We start from the raw sequence: 26,777 nt of genomic DNA, 5'->3' as shown, positions 1-26,777 counted from the left end.
AGCCAGCAGTTCCCTGGATCACTCTGATGGGCAGGGGTTTTTTTTTAGCAGGAACGTGGTGGAAAAGAGTTCCGGAACCTCTTGAAAATGGTCACATGGCTGGTGGCCCCGCCCCCTGATCTTCAGACAGAGGGGAGTTTAGATTGCCCTCTGCACCGCCGAGCTCCCCTCTGTCTGGAGATCAGGGGGCGGGGCCACCAGCCATGTGACCATTTTCTCCGAGGGCAACCCACTGAGTTCCACCACCTTCTTTCCTAGAAAAAAAAGCCCTGCTGATGGGGAACATACAGGTTCCTTTTAAGACAGAAAAACATGAGCCTCCTTATCTTAACAAAGCTAGAGATCTGTTGGCGGAGATGCACTTGAGAACGATAGAACCAGTCTGGAGAACATGACGGCCTAGTGGTTGGAGGGCAGCAAAGAAACGAAGTTCCATCTGAAGATCATCTTTGGTAGGAGAATCTGATGGTTAAATTTGGTAGCACCCAAAAGAGTGGAAGATTGCAGGTGGCTGCGATAGTCTGCAGACAACTTGAGCTACAAAATGTATTACTTAAAATAAAATGTGATTTTGAAAAGTATATAAAGCAATAGTTGGGAGTTACATACCAAAGTTAGACACAATCCCATTATAAATCTAATCTGAAGAAAACTGAATTGCTGATAGAACTCCAAGGGTAAATTTAACAGTCGCCACCTGCAATCTATCATACGAGCATCAAGAGAATTTTGGCTGTCCGCAGAGGCATACCCAAAAGCAGAGCGATGTGCTTGGAGCTGGCCTGAAACCAAATGGCTTGCCTGGCAAGGAACATCTTTGGCCGATTCTTTACCCTCCACCCCAGTTTGGTCTGTTAGTGAAATATTTTAATCTCTCTCTCTTTTTTTTAACATATACCCAATTTCCTGATTTTGTTTTATTCCCAAAATAGAAGGCAGTCATTTTGCAAACTGAAGCTTTATGCATTAGAAGCAAACAGGCGAACTTGTTTCCTTTAAGCTTAGTTTTATGAACAAAATGAACTTGTCAAAAACTCAAAACTGCTGGTGTTTAGCTCAGGATCAGCTTGCTTTCCAGTGGGTGGAAGCCTGTGTGTTTGAACGGCAGCCCTCTTGCTAAATCTAAATCCAGCCCTGGCTCTGTTTATTTTGATGCTGGTAGCAAATGTAAAATTGTTTGTTTGAAAGCATCCCTCCAGAAACTTGGAGGCGGAGTGGGAGCAGGGAGAGAGGGTTACAGTGTGTTTCCTCTGAACCTGGACGTCTCTGTCAACAGTGGGGTGAATTTTCCACAGGAATCCCCCCAAAGGGGGTGTATAGCCGGGAATATTTATGTCTTGCCCATAAATGGATGTCGAGCCAACACCAGCCTCCCTTTCAGGGTTGTTGCTAGGGTTACAGAAATAATGTGTCTGCTTCTAAATGGAGGTTTTTCTCTGCCTCGGCTTCCAGGCCAAAGTGCCTGTTTTTGAAGCTTCCTTGTGATATTCTGCTGTAATTGTTTTGTTCCTAGGTTTTTCCCCTCCTCCTCAATATGCTGTTTTCCAAGTCTGCTTTACTCTGATCTTTTTGGAAACAACACAGACCAAGTGTGTTAGCATATTGTGTGGAAGGAATGCATCTTCCTGCCCTCCAAAGGGTTTATTGGTACCATTTTCCCTATTGTCCATCCTTCCCAGGCACCATTCTCCCAGCATTTATTTCACCTGAGGAGTTTAGGGCAGCTTTTTTAAAACTGGCAATTGCTTTAGCACATGTGTAAAGAAAAAGAGGGTTGGCAAGTTGCTGTGAGAGCACCCCACCCCACCCCCCAATCACTGTGGAGCACATGTGGAAGGGGAAAGTCAGGAAAAAAGACCAAGGAAAGTGTGCAGAAAATGTCCATGAGCAAAAGCCCCATCATGCAGGCCTCTGAATGCTTCTAAGGAGCGATATAAATGCAGGGCTGGTGCTGGGGTGGGGGGTGGCACCATGGTGGGCATCTGCCAGGGCCTTGTAACCGTGAATGGCCCACCGCAACCTGCTGATTACCCAGAGCACTGAAAAGCTTATAGAAGTGCATCTGTCTGACTTGGACATCTCTCCTAGCTACAAATAGGACAGTCTTCCTCATCTAGGTGGCAGGAAGCAAGTTGTGTAGCCGTCTTATGCTCCATTCGCTCTTCCAGATGAGAGAGGTGGAGCACATTTACGTGGGGGGTGGGGTGCCCAGGTGCCCCCTTAAACTCAGAGCTAGCTCCAAATTCACTATCATTCCAGTCAAACATCATGTTCTGCAAACAGCACAGGGGAGATGGGATGCTTTTCTTGCGATGGTGACAGCTAACCCATCTCTCCCTTTCCTTTCTCACCAGCTGATGAAGCATTCTGTGAACTTCCACCGGGCCTTTAAAGACCTTCCTGAAGAGGAGGTGCTCCTGGACAGTACGTGGCCCCAGCCCCCTGATCCCACCTTGCCGTGTTCTTCTCTAGGTCTCCCGCTCAGTCCTTCTTCCTTTGTTTTCTCCCACAGCCTTCTCATGTGCTTGGCAGCGGGAAGTGCCCTACCATGGCCGCCTGTACATTTCCCATGATCATGTCTGCTTCTACTGTAGCATGCTTCGGCGCGAAGTCAAGGTAGGGGTAGGCTGCAGCAGTAGCCAGGAGGGGTTTGAAGGGGATGGGAAGACAGTGGCAGCCTGCTGAGATAACTAGGATGTCTCTGAGCATTGGCGTCCCTTCCAATTGGCTGGTAATATGAAGCCTCTGGATTGGTCAAGCCAGGAATGGATTCTGACCTGCATTTGGTCAACAGACCTGGACCATCTGCTTACATCACTCCACCTCAGACCCACCAGTTGGGGATCCTGAGCTGGAGAAGTCCAGTTCTAGAGTTGTGGATGGCCAGACAGAAACCTTCCTGGACTAACTAAGGGGCAGCAACCCCCCCTGACAATCTCTCTTCCTCTCTCTGGACCAGGTCATCATTCCCATAGTAACCATTAGCATCCTCAAGAAGGCCAACACGGCTCTGTTGGTACCCAACGCTATCAGCATCCGAACAGCTGAGGGTGAGAAGGTAAGAGGCTATGAAATGAGGCAAGAGGAAGAAAGATGTGTCTTTTTGGAAATCTCTAGCATCCTGAGAATCAATGGTGCTTTTAAAAATATCCCTAAGCTGCTAGTCCTTAAGGCTGACAAGGTTATGTTTGAAAGTATATAAAGAAATTAATACCATAGAAGTGGAAGGGAGGGAGTGGCCAAGATTTCCAGTGGTTGTGGGTTTTAGAGTAATCTTCTTTTTCACCATTTCTTCTTTTTGAAGGGATAAAGATACTGAAATTTTCAGCCTAATATTTGTCTATTATTTACTTGATCATTATTGAAATGTATTCCCACATATTTGGAAATCTGGCCATAAAGATTGGCGGTTGCTGAGCAGATCACCTCTGACTCCCCAAATTCCTTTTTGACCATTTTGCTATACCTAGTCAACAAGAAACCACACAATACCAGGACACCACTATAATGAATGTACATATATTCCTGTCCACATGTAAAAGTGCAAAGTGCAAAGTGCGATGTGTTCAAATATATACAATACAAAAATACACAGTATAATCATATACAGCACATACGTTATTCAAACAAGTCTTTACAGTCCGTATAGTTCCTTGCTTTCATTTAAAGTGCAACATGCAAAAAATTTTTTATATGGAAGCCCATGGAGAGAATCGTGGAAGATGTAATAACATTCCCAGTCCCAAAATTCAAGATTTGTCCAACAACGCCGACGGGGATGTGCAGGCAATTGTCATTAACCCGTTTCGTGAGAGAACTCACTTCATCTTGGGCATACAAAAATTCAGACTGGATACAAGAAAATTGCAAGAACCAAACTCATTCTCTGAGGGCTTGAGAAGAAGGTGGTGTTAACGGACTCATCATCAATTGCATCATCAATTTTCCAATACCTAGTCAACAGTCTTTACCTCATGCAAATAGGTCTGAGATGAGAATACAGAACGATATCATAGCTGCTGATGTCACTCTGATATTGATCGATTCCCTGAGGCCAGAATGTTCTTCTGGGAACTAATACAGAGGGATGGGTAACTCCCCAAGCATAGCCTCCATTCCTTCCCTTGACTTTCTGTCGTGATGTATTCCCACCTCATCCAGGATGGTCATTTCAGGTGGAGAACAGGGAGAGGCTTGCGAAGTTAATCTTTTAGAATCTGCAGCCTTGGGCTCATTTCTGCCAGGAAGGAAAATGGTGGCCACCCCTCCCCCTAGTCTTGCACAAATGCCATTGGTTCAGCAAAGGGGAGGCTCTGTGGCTCAGTGGGTAGAGCATCTGGTTTGCATGCAGAAGGGCCCAGGTTCGGTCACCTCCAGTTAAAAGGATCAGATGGGAGGTGATAGGAAAGCCCTTGACCCTTGGGGATTAGCTGCCAGTCAGAGTTGACAATACTGACCGCAATAGACCAATGGCCTGGCTGTGTATTCAGTCGTTTGGGTTCTGGGTCTCTTACTCTCATAGAATCCATTCCGTGGCAGGGAAGGTCTTGAATTTCTCTCTCCTGCTGCTTCTACTTGAAAAATCCCCCTTGCTATTCAGTTTCCCCTTCTGTGTGAACTGAATTTATCTTTGCATAAAATCCACACGCACCCCGCCCCAAATGTGTTTTCAGTTTTATTTCTGCACCAGTCAGTCAACATTCATTGATGACTGGTATCCAGCAAACAACGTGCAGAGGGCAGATGGAGTTTTCCTGCATTCCCTTCTGTTTCTGTGGCCCCTTCTGACCCTTGGAAATATCTTTGCTGAGGATGGTTGCAGCACCCCATGCAGAGGAATAGCTGTGTGGGTCAAGGGACCTCAGAGAGGAAGTGGAAGGGGCGAAATAGCCCTCATCTCATTCTTCCTTCTGCAGAGCTGCACTGGTGCAACAGGGAGGAAGGTTGCTTTTGCCCTTCCATGTACACTTTATTGGATGTAAGCCCATATGTTTCAATGCCATCTGCTTAAAAACTGCATAAATGGCACATAAAAACAATACAACACTTGTACATCACACAAAAAATGTCCAAAATCCACTCCTAAAGCAATTAAAACAATAAAAACAATTAAAAACAATACAATTAAAACAATAAAACAATAAAGCAATTAAAACAATAAAAAGCAATTAAAGCAATTAAAACAATACAACACTTGTACATCACACAAAAAATGTCCAAAATCCACTCCTAAAGCACTCCTACAGTTTCTTCCACTCTTCGGTGGTAAAGCTTCCTGCCTTGGCTGTCATTGGCTTCAATGTCACAGAGATGCTGTGCTTGAGGATGCAATGGAGCCAAGAAAGAAAAAGAAAAGAAGTGCATATGAAAAGGAATGAAATAGGGAAGGTTAATTCATCACTGTTCTGTGGAATGTGATGATGTAATTTTTCATCTTTTTCTTCTGTAGTTTGTGTTTGGATCATTGCGGTCACGAGAAACCGCTTACCAGCTCCTGCGTTCTCTTTGTAAACATCTGCAGGTAATTATCCTGGTTTGGCCCCGCCCTCTTCCCCTGGACTCCAGGGTCATGCACAGTTGGGGCCCTGTGTTGAGACCTCTGCCCCAAAAGGTGCTCCGGGTGTCTGGGGGACTAACAGTTTCTCTCTTTTCCTTTCTGTAAGGATGGCAGCCGGAATCCTAGTCCAACCAGAACTCCCAACAACTCTGAGCATCTCCTCAAGATATCTCTGGTAAGAGGCAGTATTGTGAGTGTTGGGTATGGTGGTGAAAGACTGCCATGAATGGTATCATTGGACATTAATTAGGAAAGGACCACCAAACAAAATGCAACATGAAGCAAAAGTCAATCCCGTTTTTTGTATGAAGAGAGAGATGGTTGGCCAAGCCATCTCTGCAGTGTCTCTTCTAACTAGCAGTGGCTTTGGGGCGTCTCTCTCGATGCCTGCTAAGGGCGATGCTGGTGACCAAATCTGCCACGTTCTTCATGCAAAGCAAGAGCTTTGCCACTGAGCCACAGTTCCTATGCGGCCACCATATTTGGGATGCTGTATAGTTCTGGTCACCCCATCTCAAAAAGGATACTGCACAACTGGAAATGGTGCAGAAAGGGGGAATCTAAATGAGGTCGGAACAGCTTTCCTGTCATCCGTTTGTTCTTTGTTTACGTTCATTTGACCAACACAGTTACATTAAGAATGAAAATCCAAGACATACAATAAAAAAATAAAACAATTTAAAATTAACATCTAGTTACAGTACAATATAATTTCCGAGACCTGAATATCACCAAACAGTTTCTGGCTACTTGATAGGCAATCTTTCCTCTAAGGAAACCCTGAAGAGCTTCAGACTTTTCTGCTCAGAAAAAAAATGGCTTGCATGGGATGTGATAAAGGTCTCTAAGACTGTGCATGGTGTAGAGAGAGAGTCTGTCTTTCACTCTTATAAAACCACGATAGTGGGTTCTGCACTTACCCTACCACAAATTTTGTTAGTCTTACAGGCACTACTGGACTCTTGCTCTTTTGTATAGTTATTCAGGTTTCAGGAAGGGGACTTTCCCAGACCTGGTACTTGGAATCCTTTTAATAGAGGACACAGGGGATTGAACTTGGGACCTTCTGCTTTCCAACAGATGCTCTGTTCCCTCTCCCATTTATTACTGAGCATGCCCTTCCCTGATCTTCCTTGATCCAGAAGGGATGAGCACCCCCAGTTCCATGGGTTCAAAGCTAGTGAAAGCACCAGGTTCAAACCCCTGAGCCACAACACTGGGGATCTCAACCTTTGTAACCCAAAGAGAACAAGCTTCTGCCTTTTCTCAAGCTGAAGACAGATACGACATATAACTCCACCGCTGGGTTTTGCAGCTGAAACCACAGACCTGTGTACTAAAGGACCGCTGCTAGGTCAGCTTTGCATAAAAGATTAGAGCTGCAGTCGTGCGTCTCTCTATTTGCTTATTCCCCTTTTTTGTGTTTTCAAGTGAAAACTCCTCTGGGGATTGGCCAGGAGCTGTTGTCGGTGAGGGCATTGGAGCTAGCCAATCAGCGTCTGCCCAGGCATCTTCTGTTTCAGTCCTGTAGAACCAATTTTTCCCTCCAGTGATTTTCCTGGAGAGGGAAAGTACTTTTGGGACGGAACAAGACGAGGGCGCTTGTGGATCGGCTTTGCTGCCTGCAAATGTTCCCTCTGTTTTCACCCTTGCTCTTCCTTCTTGATAGACCTCAAGGCAGCTGGACCACAACCCAGCAGCAGAGGATGAAATGCTTCCCGAGGAGTCTGGTGAGAAATGTTTGCACAGCACATGTTGTTTGGCTACACACTTTCTGCCTCTAGCCCCCCTGGGTACACGTGTACCAAAATCCAAGAGCATCTTTGATTTGCTCACCAGCCGTGTTCTTTTTTTAAAGGACTGTAAACAACCTATCGCCAACAATACTCTCGCAATATCCTAGACAGGATTATTATCATGCCTCTTATGCAGGGCTTCCCCTAGAGAGTGTTTCGAAGCTATCATGAGCCCCAAACGTGGTAGCTTATTTGTGGAATGGACCAGAAGTGGTTTCAGCAGCGCTGATTTATTTCTCAGCCCAGTTCAAAGTGGTTCATGAATCATTTTCCACCATGAAGATTATTTTAAGAGAGGTCTCCTTCGAGATCTGCCTTCCTGACCTCCCACACCAACACCCAAGCCCTGTCCAGGCATCCTTTCACCATCTGAGTGCAACCAACTAGGGTGAATGACATGGTCTTTTGGGCAGTGGCCCCATGATCATCCAGTGCTCTTCCAGGAGAAATTTGCCTTTCCATTGCCAGCTGTTCATCTGGCCTTCTGTAGGTTGTATATTTAAACAGGGTTGCCGTCTCTGGGTTGGGAAATTCTGGGAGGTTTCCCTTTTTGCGCTATGCTACCACTGAGTGCTTGAACATTGTGCTTTCTTATGCAATCAATTAGTTTAAATAGATGTGATTGTGATGTGATTTTTTGAAAATTGTGTTGCACTAGCAGTTGTGGAACCAGGTTGTTCATGTCTGGATAACTAAAGCTTGGGTCCTTCGGCTCACAAGTCACCATATTAGGTATATGGTGAAAGAGTGTCACAAGGCAGTGAGTGAGTAGGTGTTGTAAGTTTGGCCCTTAACCAACCCAGATATTAACGTCTCAGTGGCTTGGAGAGCATTCTGACCTGGCTGTGCTCCTCCTTTCCAACCATTGCATCAGGAGCTGCTTCCACACGAAGGATTTCCCATGGTTTCAGCTGCTCAGCTGGTGCATATATATTTTTTCCCCATGTGTCCACATGACATTGCCATTCTCCTCTATTTGTGCACAGACCACCAACAGCCGTTCCACAAAAAAAATCTGCTGTATTTTAAAATTGTAAAACTCCCCTTTTTCTTCCGGGGAAAGAAGAAAAAGGAATCATCATTGAGCAGTTTCTTGTTTCTGAAGAAATGTTAATCAGCTACTTTGTTCATTTGTTGATAACCTCAAGGGGCCAGTCCCCAGCAAGAATTCCCTGCCTTGTAGACAGAGGGAAGGAGATCCGGGTAGGAGGAATTTTTTTAAAGGTTGTAAAGGCAGGGCTTTTTTCCAGCTGGAACGCGGTGGAACGGAGTTCTGGAACCTCTTGAAAATGGTCACATGGCTGGTGGCCCCGCCCCCTGATCTCCAGACAGAGGGGAGCTGAGATTGCCCTCCGCGCCGGGCAATCTCAACTCCCCTCTGTCTGGAGATCAGGGGGCGGGGCCACCAGCCATGTGACCATTTTCTCCGAGGGCAACCCACTGAGTTCCACCACCTCTTTTCCCAGAAAAAAGCCCTGTGTAAAGGTATTGCATTATTCCTATCTGGCATTGCTCATGGCTATGTTCTTTTTTAAAAAAGAAGAGAATCACCCACTGCTCCCCTGTTTTTTAAGGGAGAGGATTGTTGAAGGTGATTTCAGAAACATGGAGGGTTTGAAAATAAGTTTTTTGTGTTATTTTTGCATTATTTTAAGGCAGTAATTCCTATGTTCCTCAAAATGGGAAAAAAAATAAAACAAGATGAGCAGATAATCTTGACGGTCATGTGAGAACACAGCTGGGCGTGGGGGGTGGCAGTGTCGAATGCCATTCAGATGTGAAAGGCTAAAAATGAAGATAAAACGGATTACCCTGGGCTGTCTGGAATCTCCATTGCAAGGGAGATTTCACACAAAATTCCATCAACCATCAGACAGCTGCAGAAAAGCACCTGGGGTGGAAGCAGCCAGAGTGTAGGGGGATGGAGTAAGGGTCACTGGGTGGGTGGGTGGGGGGAGGTACTTGTAAATTTCCTGCCTTGTGCAGGGGGTTGGACTAGATGCCCCTAGAGGTCCCTTCCAACCCTATGATTCTAAGTGATATGTTAATGCTGCCTATGATGCTGGTTACACTGGAAAAGAAGCGCGTTTTCCTTGGCTTTTGGCGGAGGAAGATGGAAACCCCCTGGGGACCACAATGCCTTTTCAGTCTCATTTATGCCCCCCCTGCCTTAGTGACTGGAGGATCTTCTTTGTAGATGGAGGGAGCGAACCACAGAAGCTCTCACGAACATCTGCTGAGATGCTGGCCGCCACCAGCAGAGGTGAGTTGAGTCTGGCCTTCCCACACTGGCTGACTTGGGTAAGCCCATCTTTTACTGCTCCATCCACTAGGCAACAGTCCCGAGGCCTCCCTCCCCCATGGCCGCTGCTCTGTCCGCAGCCTAAACAGTGAGGCAACTCCAGTATATATTTTCCTGATGGTCTGGCAATTGCAGCGTGATGATTTGAGGGGAACCTCTGTGTTCAGAGGCAGTTGACGTCTGCATACTGGTTAAACTGGCTCTCACCTTTCCCCTCCCTCCTTTTCTCTCCCTAGTTGGTCTGCTGTTAGGAGACAGGTTTGCTGTGTGGAGGGAGATTCACAGCTATTGGGAGGCCTTTGCTGGCTCCCGCTAATGGATCATTAACCAATCATTAGCGAGCAATTAGCTTCACAAAGCATGGTCAGCTAGCAAAAAAAAGTACTTGAAAACGCAATTAAAGATACAGGGTGTGTGTGTGCGGATTCTCCACTTGATGAATTTCTGAGCACCTCTTGCCGCCTCAGTGATCCTCCCCTCTCTTTTTGCAGGCAGGGAACCCCCTAAAAAGTCTCTGAAGAGCTGGTGGTCCCACCTCAGCCCCTTCAACGTGGTCATCCTTATCTACCTCTTCTTGTGAGTTGGATGTATGTCTTGGGGAGGGGTGGGCTTTACCTGGACAGAATGCAGGGAGACCCAGGTTCAAATTTCTCTTGAGCCATGACATTTGCCGGAGGGGAGGGAACTTTGGCCCAGTTAGTGCTCTCTCAGCCCGCCCAACCTCACTGAGTTGTTGTGCAGATAAAATAACACACTGTGCTGTTTGGAGAAAGGTGCAGAGTAAAATTTATGCTCAATAATAAATGAACAATGAGCAGGGTTGGATGCAACTCTAAGGACTTCAGAAATATTTTAAAATTTTGAGAGCAAGTGTGGCGTAGTGGCTGGAATGTTGGCCTGGGATCTCAGAGGCCTGGGTTCGAATTCCTACTCTGCTGTGGAAGCTTGCTGGATGACCTTGGCCAACTCACAAGCTCTATAAAATGGAGGGAAGGAGTACAGTGTAAGTCACTTTGAGTCACTTTGAGTAGAAAGGCAGAGTATAAATGAAGGAAATAAATAATTTTTTAAAGATCTTTGTTGAGGCGACTGTGATTCATCTCTAAGCAGGCTGAGTTGTGCATGGTTTGTGGAAATGAGAAGTGCGGTTGTTGAGGTGTTAGAGTCACGTGGTGGAGTAGGGGTCAGCAGCTGTCAGACCCTGTGGCCTTGGAAGTGCCTGCCACTATGCAGTAGCATCGATCACAGATTCTGGTCGGTGGCAACGGTGGGATTGGGCCCGCAGGTCCCTTCTCCTTCCCTTGGCATGCATGCTGGCTTCCCCTCTTCTTCCCTGCCTCCTCTGCCAGGTAGTCAGCCGTGGCTGCTGCATGCCATTGTGCCCTTACTTGCCCAAGTGGGCAGTGATGGCCACTGGGCACAGCAGCTGTCAACCAGGGGGAAAGGACAGAGAAGCCAGAAGTGACAACTGCTAGGAGATCCACCAGCTGGTTCTCTCTGCACTGCAGCCCTATTAAAGAGAGGGGCCTGCTGAGCAGACTCTTGCTAAGGACCCCCAAGGAAGACGAGGAGAGCAAGAAACTCTTGTGGATGCTCAAATCCTGCTAGGGCAGTTTGCTAGGCCTTCCCAGAGTTTGTTTTGTGCATTTAACTGCCTCTTCTCTTGCTCAGGGTGGTGGTCCTCCTTCTCTCCTCGGGATACATCGGTCTGCGCATCGTCCAGCTGGAGGAGCAGCTGACCTCGATGGGGGCCTGGCCAGAACTGGACCTGCAACAGCAGTGAGTGTCCCCCCCGTCCCCAAGTCTGGTTACAATATCTTCTTTTCCCCTTTTTCTTGTCTCAGTTTTTTATTAGCAAAGAGAGCAGTGAGCTGTGTAACACAATTCAACCTGACATATGTTAAATATCTCCATGAAAAGGAAAAGAGGAACATGTAAGAAACTTAAATGATGCCCAGAATGTGGCGACAAACTGTTATTTTCCATTGAAAAAAAATTAAGGAAAGGTTCCTAACCCCCACCTTGTAGTTTTGTCGATCTTTTGTACATATGTTAAATATCTCCATGAAAAGGAAAAGAGGAACATGTAAGAAACTTAAATGATGCCCAGAATGTGGCGACAAACTGATATTTTCCATTGAAAAAAAATTAAGGAAAGGTTCCTAACCCCCACCTTGTAGTTTTGTCGATCTTTTGTACTGGGGAGGTCACCATGCATGGTGTGACCAGTCTCAGAGGAAGGCCTCAAATCACTCAAAGTTCAGTGGAAAGTTGCCTTACTGGATATAGGGTAAAATGTGCACTTAAATTTCTATGGTAAATGTACTGGCTAAGTGCTGTAATAAAGAATCACAATCACATATAGGGCTCCCATTCTCCAGGTGATGGCTGGAGATCTCCCGGAATTACAACTGGTCTCCAGCTGACAGAGATCAATTGCCCTGGAGAAAATGACTGCTTTGGAGGGTGGACTCTGGTATTATACTCTGTGCAGGCCCCTCCCCCCCAAACCCCACCCACTCCAAGCTCCACCCCCCCAAATAGCCAGGAATTTCCCAACCTGGAGCTGGCAACCCTAACTGGATATCGGCTTCTTTCCCTTTTCTTTATCAAGGATCATGAGGTCTAGAAACTTTACCCTCTCTTTTCTTAACTTTATTTACTTTTTAAAAATCCTGCCCTCCTTCCAAAGAGCTCAGGGCAGCCAATATGGTTCTGCTCTCCTCTGTTTTACCCTCAGATCAGTTCTGTGAGGTTGGCCCCAAATCTCCTTGTGAGCTTCATGCTAGAAGGGGGAGGTTAGTTTGGACACCTCCCTGTTCCTAGTCAAAATTACACCTCACAAAACAGGCCCGTATTCTCTCTCACACTGACCACCTGCCTCCATTTCCTGCGATCGTTGCATACATTTGATGAGGCGGCACCTGTTTTTCTGAGGAGCCCATAATCTAGATGGATCACAGCTGAAAGGCATACAAGATCACACCCCGTGGAGAGATTCCATAATCCCAGTATAGGAATGTTTATCCAAGTATCGAACTCCATTCTGCAAACACACCCCCTTTGTCTGATTGGACGTCTTTCTCGCTCATCATTAGTCTCCCCTCCCAATAATTTCAAGGCTCCGCATATCCAAGGGAGCATCATTACAGAAGAATGCCGGGGGTGGATGTTGTAACCTTTGGCTTCCTTTTGTTTTGCACAGGCCTGTACATCAGTACGTTAAAACAGGTGCACTTTTTGTGCATCCTGTAAGTTTGGGCTCATTCCGGCTGCTCCAGCGTGGGACTCTTAAAGCTAGTTTGGGGAAAATATGATAGTTGTTTCCATGTGGATTCATGAGAGAGATTTGGATGCGCGTACTTGCCAAGCAAGGCCCATATCAGATACTGTGGTAACTGGGCCATCGAAAGCTCAATAAATGAATGGAGGAAAGGGAGAGGGAGAATTCACCAGCACATTTCTCTTGTCCTTTTTCACAGGGCTTTTTTTTCAGCTAGAATGCGGTGGAACAGAGTTCTGGAACCTCTTGAAAATGGTCACGTGGTTGGTGGCCCCGCCCCCGATCTCCAGACAGAGGGGAGTTTCGATTGCCCTCCGTGCCGCTGAGTGGCGCGCCGGGCAATCTAAACTCCCCTCTGTCTGGAGATCGGGGTGGGGCCACCAGCCACGTGACCATTTTCTCCGAGGGCAACCCACTGAGTTCCACCACCTCTTTTCCCAGAAAAAAAGCCCTGCTTTTTCAAATTATTTATTTATTTATTTCATTATATTTCTATTCCGCCCTTCCTGCGAATGGGCTCAGGGTGGATTACAACAGTTAAAACACAATCACAATAACAGAAACAATCTACAAATTCATAAAAACCATATAAAATATTAAAATCACAATTTAAATAATAACTAAGAAGGTATCAAGAGGGCAACAGCCACAGTATAGCTTTAACTTAACTTCACTTGGATAAAACAGAGTTTTAGAACAGGGTGGTGGTAAAAACATCTGGTGGGGGAGGGATTTAAATATGCATCCACTACAGGGCGGGCCTCAACCATATGCCCAGTGGAACATCTCTGTCTTACAGGCCTGGCGGAAGGACAGCAAATCTTGCCGGGCTTTGGTTTCAAGAAAGAGTCCAGGCTGGGGCCAGGACCGAAAAGGCCCTGACTCTGGTCGAGGCCAGGCGGGCCTCTCTGAGGCTAGGGACCACCAATAGCTGTTTATCTGATGATCGAAGTGTCCTTTCGCGTGTATATAAGGAGAGGCTCAGGGCTTTTACATTTTTAAATTTTATTTTAAAGCTGTTTTTAAAATGGTTTGAGAAAACTATTATTATTATTAACAACAACAACAACATTTGATTTATATACTGCCCTTCAGGACAACTTAACACCTACTCAAGAGTCTTTCTACATGAGACCTCTTACATGACGATGCTCAAGTGAAGGGAGACGCCATGTTATCCGGGAAGCGTATTTTAAAAGACAGAGCCAAAGACTCTGCCAGTTTCACCTCTCTAGAGCTGGCAGGGATTGCTCCTCAGAGGGTTTGTTTTGCCTCCCGGACGACTCTGTCAATTTCACCTCCCCTTCAGAGGCAAAGATGAAATAAACAAACCCTCTGAGGGGAGATCTCTGGGGGCTCTAGAGAGGTAAAACTGGCAGATTCCTGGGTAACACTGCATCTCCCTTCACTTGAGCGTCCTCATGTAAGAGGTCTTGTGTAGAGAGACCCTCAGAGCAGTGGGACCGACAGAGCTTCTAAAAGCTGTGGCTGACCCAAGGTCACCCAGCTGGCTTCAAGTGGAGGATGGGGGGAATCAAACCCGGCTCTCCAGATTAGAGTCCTGCACTCTTAACCACTACACCAAACTGGCTCTGTGCTGGGACAGGAAGCAGACACGCGTCTCCAGATGCCACGCAGATAATGCCCATGCCTTCTTGCCCTTCCTGTTAGCCAGCTCCGAAGCCCCATCTCTTACCTCCAGCTGCATCCTTCGAGCCCACCCCCCAAGCGTGGGGCAGCTAGTAGCCCATGGCTACCAATACAGAGGGAAGCAAGCCTTTTGGGGGCTCTTTGGCCATACAGCCCTTGGGTAAAGGCCTTCCCCCCTTCACTTTCCAACCATGGATTTCCCCCCTGCTATTTTTGTTATTTTTAAAAAACTGTTTTATCACTGTCTTCATGACCCATCAGTTATCCTCCAGGATTTATCTTTAACCAGCCAAGTTTTCCCTTGGCGAGAGGCTGTGATTTATAGCAATTAGTATGTGGCATTAGGATAACTTGGGAACAAAATCCCCTTTTGGCTGTGGAGCTCGCAGCTTGATTTTGGGCCAGTTATTCTTAGCTTAGCCTACCTCACAGGATGGTTGTGAATATATAACAGAAGAAGGGAGGACTTGTATATGTCCCACTGAGCTCCTTGGGGGGAAGGACAGGGTAAAAATTCAATTGATTAATGCTCTGTCTTGCTGAGCCCCATATGTTTTCTCTTCTGACAGGTACAAAGCAAGCTGAGGCAGGCTGGATCCGGCCCCTGCTGGGGGTCTTGCATGAAACTTTTGCCTGTTGTCTTTCCTGCTGGTTGAGGGGGGGGCTCCATCCTCTAAAAGTTCAGTTTGTGGAAGAAACTCCACAGGTTTTGTTAGAAGCCGAATGTTAACGTCCGGTGAAACAAGGCTACCGTTTCTTTTTGAGATGTACTTCAGGGATACCTTCATAACACACCAGCTCCAAGGTCTTTTCTCCTGGATAGCAGAGATAAATTTGGGCTACCTCCTCAGCTACCAAAGATGGAATGAGAAGAACGTGAAGAGCAGCCTGAAGACTGAATCAGACACTGTATTTGGCGTATGCGTTGATGAATAAGGTCTCAAATGGATTTTTAAAAATTAAAAACAGACTGATGGAGAACTTTGATTTGGACTAGGACCAAAGAAGGGGGATGCTCATTTTTCCACTCCCCCTGTTGTTTTCTGGCCTGAGACAGCTGTTTGCTCCTTCGGGGCAAAACTTACACATCCTGAAATTGGCTTTAACGTCACTTTTTTGGGGAGTACAAAAGTTTCTCGTTTTTATAGAGAGTTACAACATCTGAAGTTCTTCCTTAGCCCAAACAAAACCCCAACATAATAGTTTGGAAGTTTTCCCAAGAGCATTCATACACTGGCAAGTTTTTGGAAAACCCATCCTTCCAAATGTGGCAATTGGATCAGTTTTACTAAGATACTCATAATGGCTAAAAGTGGAGCCTCTGTGTTCAGAGACAGTCTACCTCTGGCAACATGTAGGGGGAGTCTGGCACCTTCAAACTTCGCTGGTGCCCTTTCCCAAGACAGCTGCCTGGCCACTCTGATGGTTGACTCCTTGGCCTTTTGTGATTCAGCACACAGACGTATTATTGCTGCATCTGCTATTGAGAGATTTGGCTAAACTAGTGAAGAGGAACAGTATTTTGAAACAGAGGGTGTGGTTTGCTCTCTTGCAGCAAGAGGTTGGGGAGTGAATTGAATGTGTTCAGTTGTGTTAAATCCAACCCTATTTGGAAGATTAAAATCTAGCAATTTATATTGCAAAACATAACATTTGCTTTGCTACGCCAAATGGAATAGAGGCAAATGCTTGGCAACTGCTGTTCTAATTCCTTGCTGTAAACAGCAGAAAGTGGGTGTACTGGGGGAACCGGCCGGAACTAATTGAAAGGGGGGAAACTTCTTTTTCCGGGGGATAGAGTAGGTGGTGGGGATGGGGTAACAGCCTCTTGTGAATGCACAAAAGTGTCATATTTTAAATCCGCAAAAGGTTGTCTGGTACACCACACCCCAATTCCAGCCTCCACTATGTAAAAGAGCCTATGTGAAGACATTTTAGATTGCAGAACTGATATGCCCAGGTTGCAGAATTATAACCAATCCTGAGGACAACGACTGGAAGAAGCATTCTTCCTCTCACACAACATTTACTGAAGTGCTGGCTGTACCACCATAAGACACCCACACAAGAGGCCCTAGGGTTACTGCTGTATATCTTGGGGTGGAGTGGGGTGGCTGTGACCCTGTGGGTATACACATCCATACAGGGGTCTGTCACCATGTATCTGTACTCGCAAAACTCTCTATCCCTCCAGTAGGGCTTCTTAAAGAGATTAGGGGCTATTGTCCAGTATTAGTGCGTGTGGGTTGCAAGATTCATGTGAAGGACAGAGATTGAACTTTTGTTTTTCCATTCTTCAAACTACATACAAGGTCTTTTTTGAAGAGGCTAAAATGGAAAACAGGGTGCACATGTCTCAGATTTTTGTGCTTGGAGAGAAATGCCATTGCTGTCAGTCTGTAAGGATCAGCCAGGTAACTCTCAGAAAGACTTCACTGCATGAGTTAAAGAACTTTATTGGCAGGGCTTTTTTTCAGCTGGAATGCGGTGGAATGGAGTTCTGGAACCTCTTGAAAATGGTCACATGGCTGGTGGCCCCGCCCCCTGACCTCCAGACAGAGGGGAGCTTAGATTGCCCTCCACGCCACCAAGAAGCGCGGAGGGCCATCTCAACTCCCCTCTGTCTGGAGATCAGGGGGCGGGGCCACCAGCCATGTGACCATTTTCTCCGAGGGCAACCCACTGAGTTCCACCCCCTCTTTTCCCAGAAAAAAAGCCCTTTTTATTGGTAAGCTGCTAGCTTCAGGAACTTACTCCCTCTTTGAGGGGAATGGCGTTTCTGTACAAGTACAAAGCATATATAGGATTCTAGTAAAGGTAAAGGTAGTCCCCTGTGCAAGCACCAAGTCATTACTGACTCATGGGGGGACGTCACATCATGACATTTTCTTTGCAGACTTTTTGTTATGGGGTGGTTGGCCATTGCCTTCCCCGGTCATCTACACTTTACCCCCGGGAAACTGGGTACTCATTTTACTGACCTCAGGAAGGATGGAAGGCTGAGTCAACCTTGAGCCGGCGACCTGAACCCGGATTCTGCCAGGATCGAACTCAGGTCATGAGCAGAACTTGGGCTGCAGTACTGCAGCTTACCACTCTGCGCCACGGGGCCCTAAGCGTGAGTGAATTCCCAAATCCCCACCTCCTTAAGGAAACAGTCAGCTACGTTCCAGAGGAAGCATCCAGGTGGGAAAAAACAGAGCTGATGTAGGAAAAGTCTCAAGGCCATGAGTGTCCGTGCAAGCACCTCAGACCCAGGAAAGAGGGGTGTGGGAGAACATACAGGTAACGGTAGAGACCGCCCCTCCCTTGCGTACTTTCACATCACAGTCAAGAAATAGCTTCAGCCTTTAGTTATACCCATAGCATCAGAGCACAAATGAATATTACACAGGGTCTTGTTGGGTATGACAGGTGATGCTAAGCACCTGACAGAGGAGTCAGGATATGTCAAGTCATGACGGCATAATTTTGTGTGCGCTGCAGTAAATGCAGGAGGCTCGGGACATTTCACACAAGGTGGGCTGCCAGAGGGCTTAGGAAAAGGAGTTACTACTCCCCCCCCCACACACACACAAGCCATAAAGTTAGTTGGCAATCCTAGGACCAGGTCCACAGCTGGTAGCTGGAATTTCCCCCAAATGATAACTAGTCTCCCAACTACAGCAAGTAGCTTCCCTTCAGAAAAAGACAGCTTGAGATAGTGAAATCTATAGTGTTGTATGCTGTAGAGGTCCCTCCCCTCCCCTCGTATACCCCAAACTACCCCCAAATCTCCAGGAGTTTCCCAAGACAACCCTGTTCCAGGCTGCTGCTGCTGGGCACCCTGGGGGCAGAGTCACGCAAGGCACTTCCAGCAGAGGTTTTATTGGTTGTTAGTGGAAGGTTGATGGCTGAACATTCTCCAGGTGCGATAGTCCTTGGCTGTGAAGACGGGCGTGTATAGAGACAGAGACGGGACGTAGCCAGGCTTCCCTGGTAGCTCTTTCGCACTGCAATTGCGGTTTACAACTGTAGAGAAAGCAGGCAGAATTGGTGGGGTGATGGCTGGTAGAAGTACTCTGCAGGCTGAAATGTCTCATGTTCAGTCTCCAGTGTCCCAAACCAAACTGCCCCCCATCATAAGGGAGCTTGCCAATCATCTCTTTTAATCCCACCCTTCCTTAAAGGAACTCAGTTTAGCAGTCTGCGTTCTTACCTCCATTTTGTCCACATACCAACCCTGTAAGGAAGGTTTGTATGGAAGTAGCTGAAGTCCAGTAACTTTCAGTACGAGGGGGGGCAGGGGAGGAGTAAGCTAGGTTGAGGGAATGCCAGGTTCATGATGCACCAAAAGCTTTTATCACCCTAAAACCTCACAGAATTGTTGGAGGACGGGAAAGAAGGGTATAATGAACATGTAATAGAAATTATATGCAAAGCAAAGGCTGCTGAGAATGGTGCCTCCTCGTACTTGTGGCATCTCTGTACAAAACCACTGCAGGGCTCTGAAGAGCGGAAGAAGGTGCAAGGTGGGCAAGGTGCTTTGGGCAACAACCAAAAGATCTCCCCCGTGCCAATGCTTTCTTACCATATTCCTTTCCAGGAACGGGCTTGTCTTGCCAGAGAAAGGCACCCCAGCGAGTGGCGGGTTTCAGATACTGAGCAGGGACAGTTGGGTCATACCAGCTGCTCTCCCGCAAATGCTGGTCATAAGCTGCAAGGAAGCATGGCATGAAAATAAAGACAGTTGGTGAGAGGCCAACACAATCCTTGAGGCATTGTTTCTTTAGGGTAGTAGCTTTTACATTTTCTAGCCCTATCCTGGATGGCCTAGGATAGTCCGATCGTGTCAGAGTTTGGAAGCTAAGCAGGGTTAGTAAGACCAGGGTTGCTATGCAGAGTCAGGCAATGGCAAACCACCTCTGCCCATTTCTTGCCATGAAAACCCCATTAGGGGTCACCGTAAATCAGCTGCAACTTCATAGCACTTCTCTCTCTCTCTCTCTCTCTCTCTCACACACACACACACACACACACACACACACACAAAAGGGCACACTCCCATTTTGTGAATCGGGGGCCAGCTCACTGGGGCCACGTTGCCTGCCCCCTCTGCCCCGCCCTGCAACCATCTGAGAGTGAGTTTTACATTCTCCTCAGCCAAAATTTCTCTCCCATTTTTGGAAGTTTATGTTAGGTGGCATAATTTTTGAAATAGAAATTCCACAAAAGGTTCAACTTCTCCATTGCCCAAATTTGTGACCTATACTGTGCATTTGCCCAAGTATTTGGTCTTTTCTCTCCTCACCCCTTTGTACTACTGATGTAAATGTACACTTTTAGTTTAAACCACCCCAAAAGCACCCTTGCTTCAGTTGGAAGACTCTAACAAGATACTTCTTACCAAAGTACCAATGCACTGAACACTACCAAAAATCAAATGTGTGCATGTGTACCAGATACACGTGTAGCTGAAGAAGTGAGCTGTGGCTCACAAAAGCTCATACCCTACCATAGATTTTATTAGTCTTATTGGTGCTACTGGACTCTTGGCTCCTTTCCACTGCTACAGACAGACTAACATGGCCGCCCATCTTGATCTATATATCCCTGCAGTTGCCCACTTGAACATAGTCTTGGCGGGACACAAGTTTGCTTTAGTCAAATGTCTGGTTTGAGGGGAGATACACAAGACCAGTATCAGCATTTCCTTACCGGCTGGCAGAGTCTTCTTCCGTTTGGCATGGGACTTACACCATCGGTGGTAGGCCTCCCTGCCAACACCGTCAGTGAGTGTGTACCAGGCTTCGCGGTAGGGGCAGTTGGTTAAGCCTGTGTACCAGGTCTGAGGGATAGCATCCCATCCCATGGGGGTGAACTTCCAGCGCACAGCCTCCTTGATGACAGGCGCATTGCGGGGGGCCTTCAATGCTAGGTACTCATCACTGTAGAAAGGGAGGAAAGTGCAGAGGCAGCGGGGTGTGGCGAGAACAGCCGTTATGAACTAGGACTTGCAGTTCCCAGTCACTTAAAATGCCTCCCCTACCTCCCAGGGCTGTTGTGAGTAGACCAGGAGGCAAGCCTCTTCTACACAGTTGTAACAAATCATTATGGCAAAGCCCTCCTGGGGAACAAGCAGGAAATTGATCCCTCGAACACTAAAAAACTGGCTTTTAAAAAAAGCTCAGAATTGTGGGGGAAGCTTTGGACTAGCCATACATCCCTGCCCCGTTAAGCGCAGTCACCACAGGAGTTTTCCATCAAGTCGAAAAAGAACAGGCCCAGCTTCAGTGGAATTTTTTTTTCTTAAAAGGTTGAGGGACCTGCCTTCACTTGCTTGCAACCCAGATGCAGGTAACCTGCTTCTGAAACTGGAGGCTCTGTTTAGCAAATGTCACTTTGAAAAGCCATCTGTATTCCTTCAAATGCCACTACATCAAAAGTGGAGAGGTGGAAATGGGTAACAGAAAGATCTAGAGGGACAAGGTTTAGAAATGGGGAAAATGGAAAAGAGTCCAGAAGCACCTTTAAGACTAACCAACTTTACTGTAGCATAAGCTTTCGAGAATCACAGTTCTCTTCATCAGATGCGTCTGACGAAGAGAACTGTGATTCTCGAAAGCTTATGCTACAGTAAAGTTGGTTAGTCTTAAAGGTGCTTCTGGACTCTTTTTGATTTTGCTACTACAGACTAACACAGCTAACTCCTCTAGAAATGAGGAGGAACTCTTGAGACTCAAGTTGGGGAAGCAATAAAGTAGCAGCAACTGCCCCATGGTAATCATAATTAATAGAACATTTTTGGTAGCAAGTTAGAACTAGTAGACAAAAGCCCTCTTTTTAATTTTTTACAGGTCATGGATTTTGTACTAAAACATTTAGCTGCTTAAAATTACTCATTGTTTAGTCAGTTTTTGCTTGGAGGCAAGTCACACCCTGTGACCCAAAACCAGTCCCCAGCCTAGAATAATTCCAGTTAAAATAGGTAGAGTTTGGGGATCCTTGCATTAGCAGCTATTCTGATCTGAAGGTTTTAAGGTCATGAACTGCATTGATCATCAAAGGAAGGATGTGTTGTGTGGGTGCACGCATGCACACACATTTCCTGTCAGATGTTCAGCGCTTGCTGATGTTCTTGGGAAGTTCATGTTCATTTTGCAAACTGGAGAGAAGGTTCTTTCAGCAGAAAGGCAGGCAGCCATTTAAAATAAAGTGTCTTTAAAAAAAAATTATATTGTTACTTGAATTACTTTTATCAACATTTAGATTGAAGTATCTTGAATTTAAACAATAAAATTCCAGGACACAAGGCTGGCCTCTGGTGTCAATATACTAAGGAACTGTCAAATAGGCTGTCAGCCATGCATCAACTGCAATGTGTTATAGTATTGTGCTGCAGTGCCTCTGAGTAGGTGCAAAGTGAAACCGGTATTCTGTCTACTTTGTTGCTAACCGCTTCTCTCTCAGGCAAGGGGTTTTGGAGATGAGTTCCTGTTGAAGCCTCGGAAAATGATCTTGGACTAAATGTAGAGACTGAATAGAACTCCTTTCTCTTCCCATGCCATGTGCGCCAAAACCTTCAACGGCCCCATTGTGAGGGGGTGGGGTGGGGCCGAGACTGTACCCTGTAACTGACCCCGCTTTACTACCATTAGGCATTCCAGCCAATTTTCCTGTCATAGTATCTTGATACTGGTATCTTTCTTTAATAAACACATCTTTAACTCATACACCTGAGTGATGCAGTGAAGTGTTTGGGAAGTACCTGGCAAGACCTGACAGGAACCTGTGGAGGAATGCCAGATATGGTCTGGTGTCCCTTGACCATGGGACACCACTACAAACCACTGCACAACTTTCTCCTAAACAAAAATCTTTAGCCTGCTCTGTACAAAGTCGGTTGCAGTTACTCTGGAGTCAGCAAAACACAAATATAAACCTCATTTCAAACACCGTTTGTTCAGAAGGCAGGTGATTGGTTCCGAGACCATAGGAAGTGGTCTCTGAGATGGAAGACAACCTATCTGCAAAAATGAGCAGGGAAGCGGAAGACACTCACCTATACAGCGGAGTGGGAAAATCAGACTCCAGAGTGCTTTGGGGGACATAAGGCCGATCTAACACCAGATCTCTGTAATCCAAGCCAAGGCAATCCATGGTCAGACACCAAGTCCCCCACTCCCTCCAAGCCTATGAGAGTTTGCCTTTTGCTAGCAGGTGAGAAAAGGGTCATTGTTTGCTATACTCACCTCTTGGCAACCATCCCTTAGCAACTGGAGCATGCAACCTAAGGAAAAGAGCAGGCAGCTTTGGGGGGGTTCCGGGACACACACAGATCCAAATTGGGAGGGGGAATCACAGCAGCAGAGAAGAGTTCCTCCATCTCTGAAGCTACAAGCCACCTGGGGGAGGCACATTATTCTGTACAATATTTCCTCTGAAACATTTTCAGCAAAAGAATTGGGTTTTAATCTTTTTTACGATTTTCTCATTGGAGTGTTGTATGGGTTTTTAATGTTGTATCAGCAGAAGGAAGTAAGTCTAAATAAAAGATTAAAACCTCCATCTGAACACTGAAAGCATTATGTTACTAATAATATTAAGAGAGTGAGTGAGGTTCAGGTCTGACTCGCAACACATCTACGGTTATGAGTCCAGTGGCACTTTAGAGACCAAGATTTTCCAGGTATGAGTTTTGAAGAGTGAAAGCTTGCTTCTTTAGGTATCAGGGATCTGAAGAAAGGAACTCTGACTCTAGAAAGCTCATACTCTGCTAACCCACTTTAATTGTACCGTCAAGCAGCTGCATTAGGTTTGGATATCAGAATGGATTATAAATCCAAACAGAAGAAATATAAAATTGGAGAAAATTGATACCAAAGAAGGAATTTTTAATTATTTATGGATTAAGATATCATTAAAAACTATTCACAGGCAAGATGGCATTCATATCTTGAGGGATGGACTGCTAAGAACATGGTTCCAATGCAGAAATAGAGTAAGTCTGCCAACGTGGCCGTTGGCATCTTTAATCAATGCCTATTATGGTATTATTACAAGAAACAAAACTGATTACATAAACTATGAACATATGATGGATAAAAAAGGAAAAATAAAAACATGGCAAGAAATTCAAGCTCAAGGAAAAAAAATTCCTGGCTGATATACTACCAAACAGTGTCTAAACTCAACGACCAACTATACAGTGGTTGGCTAAGAGAGAAAACAGTGTTAGAACAACTAATCACTGTAGATTCAAAACGCCTCTTAGAAAAAGTATATAAAAATTTACTGCAACATGCCAAAGAATTAGAACAAGTAAAAATCGTGTGATGAAATAGATGCAAAAGTTCAGAAATGGGAAAATTTATAGACTAAAGAAATTAAATTTACAGAATATCAAATATTATGCGAGAAATGGTATAAAATGTTCTTCGGATTGTATATTATTCATAAGGACATTGCAAAAGCCAGTGGAAAGTGCTGGAAATGTCAAAATTTAGATGCAACATTCTATCACGCGATGCACATGTAAGAAAGCAAGGAAATATTGGATAGACATACTCAAAGAAATTAAAAAGATATTAAAGTTTTGATTTGGACTGAACCCTAAAAATACGTTATTAAATATCTTACCAAGTAATATAAAAATACACAGCAAACTATTTAAATATATGGTGACAGTGGCAAGAGTAGTATATGCAGCAAAACGGAAGGCAGAATCCTGTCCAGATTTGACAGAATGGACAAATAAGCTGTATGAATATGCGCCAATGGCAAAGTTAGTATCTTATACACACACCAGGCCAATCCTAGAATTTCAGAAAAATTGAAAGCTTTTTTTGATTATGTAGCTGAAAACTAAGAACAATGATCAATAAATAGATCAGCTATTAAATCTGTAACTCAAAAAGTTGAATATAAATGTATTTCAATAGAAGTATTACTTTATCTCACAGGAAGTATTTTTTTTAAATTGATGAAGGGGATGGTGGGGAGAAATTCTTTGTGGTTTTTTTTATATATATATGATTTATGCAACTGTTATAAAATTCCTTTTCCCTTTCTGTATCCTTTTTATTTTTTAAAAAAGTTCATACCCTAGAAATCCTGTAGATCTCTTAAGGCGCCACTGTACTCATATCCTGCTGTCCTACTACAGACCAACATAGCTGCCCACCTAACACACACACCTATGGTTATCAATCTCCTGGAGTTCTTCCTGGAATCACACTTGACCTCCAGGTTACAAGGATCAGTTTCCCTTGAGGAAAATCAGCTTAGGAGGGCACACTGTATGGCATCACGTCTCCAGAGGCCCCTCCCCAGGCACGGCTCCTAAATCTCCAGCAATTTCTGAAGGTGGGTGTAATGATTCCAAGTAAATGTGTGCATGTGTCTTTAAATGCTTGGTTTGAGCTAGGTGAAGAGTGGGGGTGAGAGAGAGGGAAGAGCGAGTGATGTGATTGGTTGATGACTGAGTGTGTGGGCGGAGTGAACGCAGTATAGACTGACAGAGGAGAAAAGGTTTCAGTCCAAAGCAAGCAGGCTAGCTGTGTGCTGCCTGAGTATGTTGAAGTATTTATGACAGAAATATAACCTGTGTGGAACCTGAATTGAGCGTGTTTGTGAAAGGACACTCAGTCAGGGAAAGGGAGGCCAGCTGTGGGCTGCCTGAGCAGGTTTCATATTTCTGTGAATGAGAGTCAGAGAAAGAGAGGCTAGCTGTGTGCTGCCTATATTTGAAGTATTTGTGAGAGAACTATTGAGTCTAGTGAAGGAGGCTAACTGTGTGTGAAGCCTTAGAAGAGATCTGTGTGAATGAGTTTATAGGAAGTAACTTTAAGAACTAAGAACTACTTTTATGAAACCAATACGCTTCTTGAAAAATAAACATTTATTTTGTTTTGTTATATCCCAGTGTAGCTGTCATTGCTATATCCCATTCCTATGCTCAGGGCCACATAGAACCACGAAGGAGCCTGATGCTTAAACACATTACCAAAGGGGAAATTTGAATAAAATATTTTGGAATAATATATTCCTGGTGGCAGCAAACTACCCAGAGGGTGTAAGGGGAAGATTAAAAGAAAAATCTACCCCAAAGAAAGTACAGGTCATAACAGTGGGGTTGGCAACCCTACATATCCGGTCATAGGAATTGACTGTTTAAAAGAACTCCTTTAATTCTGAGTCACAGCACGTGTTTCAGTCTTGTCAACTCCAACAGGCAATGGGTCTCAGGCAAAGAGCGCTCTCCCGCATAGCAGATACTACCGATCTTTTAAACCAGAGCTGACAAGTCTTGAACCTTCTGGCATGCAAGGTTCATGCTCTGTCTGTGCCTTCTGGGCAGAATGTCGCAGTATATTGAGGCTCTTGAATAAATGATGCCTCTTGATACCAAGCCAGGCCTCTAGTTCCTCCCCTCAAGCTCAGCGCTCTTTTCTCCCACAAACAGCAGCACTTCAGGTGCTTTGGCAGAGAAAGGGGGTCTTTTTTTTTTTTTTTTACAGATTATTGAACTGGAGAAGCCAAGAACTAAAACAAAACAAATCCTCAATCTCCACCCCCACTTACCTGGCCCACTCATCTCTTTTTAGAAAAGACACCCAGATAAAATTGGTCATAGATCCAGAGGAATTTGCTGTGTTAGTCTGTATTTGCAAAATAGCGAAGAGTCCAGTAGCACCTCTAAGACTAACCAACTTTATTGTAGCATAAGCTTTCGAGAACCACAGCTCTCTTTGTCAGATGCAGCATTCTGACAATGTATCTGACGAAAAGAGCTGTGGTTCTCGAAAGCTTATGCGAAAATAAAGTTGGTTAGACTTAAAAGTGCTACTGGACTATTTCAGAGAAAACTGCAACCCAAATGGATGCTTAGGAAGGTGAATCCTGAACCCAATACTGTTTTCTGTACTCCTGTGGCATAACCATATACATACAGCCGCAGCCCTGGGTATAATTCCTCCCCACCCCCATTTTCTGCTTTTGTTCTGTCCAAAAGGAACAATCTCTCCGAGGACCCAGAGGCTAGTTGGGGGGCAGAAGAGGTTGTTCCAGCAGCCTTGGTCACAGATGTAGCACATACTGTGGGGCAGGGGGGGGGGGGTGGAGAAGAGAGAATCGATGCTGGCCTCTACAACTTTGCATCAACCCCTGATAAACACCACACTTCTTACAAAGCGTATCAGCAAATCCCTT

At 45.4% G+C, this 26,777-nt stretch overlaps 2 protein-coding genes across 3 annotated transcripts in view; one reads left to right on the top strand and one right to left on the bottom strand.

Annotated features, from left to right (window-relative positions):
• The window catches only part of LOC129330668 (GRAM domain-containing protein 2A-like), a 31,456-nt gene extending 15,246 nt beyond the window's left edge, over positions 1-16,210 (top strand). For both annotated transcript variants that reach the window (XM_054980807.1, XM_054980806.1), the window contains exons 4-13: positions 2,355-2,424; positions 2,513-2,616; positions 2,960-3,058; positions 5,450-5,521; positions 5,664-5,732; positions 7,227-7,287; positions 9,551-9,616; positions 10,147-10,231; positions 11,327-11,434; positions 15,158-16,210. In XM_054980807.1, coding sequence (XP_054836782.1) covers positions 2,355-2,424; positions 2,513-2,616; positions 2,960-3,058; positions 5,450-5,521; positions 5,664-5,732; positions 7,227-7,287; positions 9,551-9,616; positions 10,147-10,231; positions 11,327-11,434; positions 15,158-15,173 — 750 coding nt within the window. In that variant the 3' untranslated portion in view covers positions 15,174-16,210. The remainder of the gene's footprint in view (positions 1-2,354; positions 2,425-2,512; positions 2,617-2,959; positions 3,059-5,449; positions 5,522-5,663; positions 5,733-7,226; positions 7,288-9,550; positions 9,617-10,146; positions 10,232-11,326; positions 11,435-15,157) is intronic.
• A 2,163-nt stretch (positions 16,211-18,373) lies between these two features.
• TEKTIP1 (tektin bundle interacting protein 1) lies at positions 18,374-22,772 on the bottom strand. The gene is made up of 4 exons (XM_054981783.1): positions 22,630-22,772; positions 20,286-20,515; positions 19,159-19,284; positions 18,374-18,599 (listed from the first exon to the last, which is right to left on the bottom strand). Exons 1-4 carry the CDS (start codon positions 22,725-22,727, stop codon positions 18,454-18,456), a joined length of 600 nt encoding a protein of 199 aa, XP_054837758.1. The 5' UTR covers positions 22,728-22,772; the 3' UTR covers positions 18,374-18,453.
• Between the last annotated feature and the right edge of the window lie 4,005 nt (positions 22,773-26,777).

Source organism: Eublepharis macularius, chromosome 5, assembly GCF_028583425.1.
Source record: "Eublepharis macularius isolate TG4126 chromosome 5, MPM_Emac_v1.0, whole genome shotgun sequence".
NCBI classification, from domain to species: Eukaryota; Metazoa; Chordata; class Lepidosauria; order Squamata; family Eublepharidae; genus Eublepharis; species Eublepharis macularius.
The sequence above is the reverse complement of the archived record's forward strand: the minus strand, read 5'-3'. Positions and strand labels throughout refer to the sequence as shown.

Coding starts and splice junctions, on each gene's coding strand:
- TEKTIP1 (XM_054981783.1), bottom strand. CDS start 22,727: ATGGATTGCCTTGGCTTGGATTACAGAGATCTGGTGTTAGATCGGCCT. Junction 20,516..22,629: donor TTTCCCACTCCGCTGTATAG/GTGAGTGTCTTC, acceptor CCCTTTCTACAG/TGATGAGTACCTAGCATTGA. Junction 19,285..20,285: donor GAAGAAGACTCTGCCAGCCG/GTAAGGAAATGC, acceptor GCTTCCTTGCAG/CTTATGACCAGCATTTGCGG.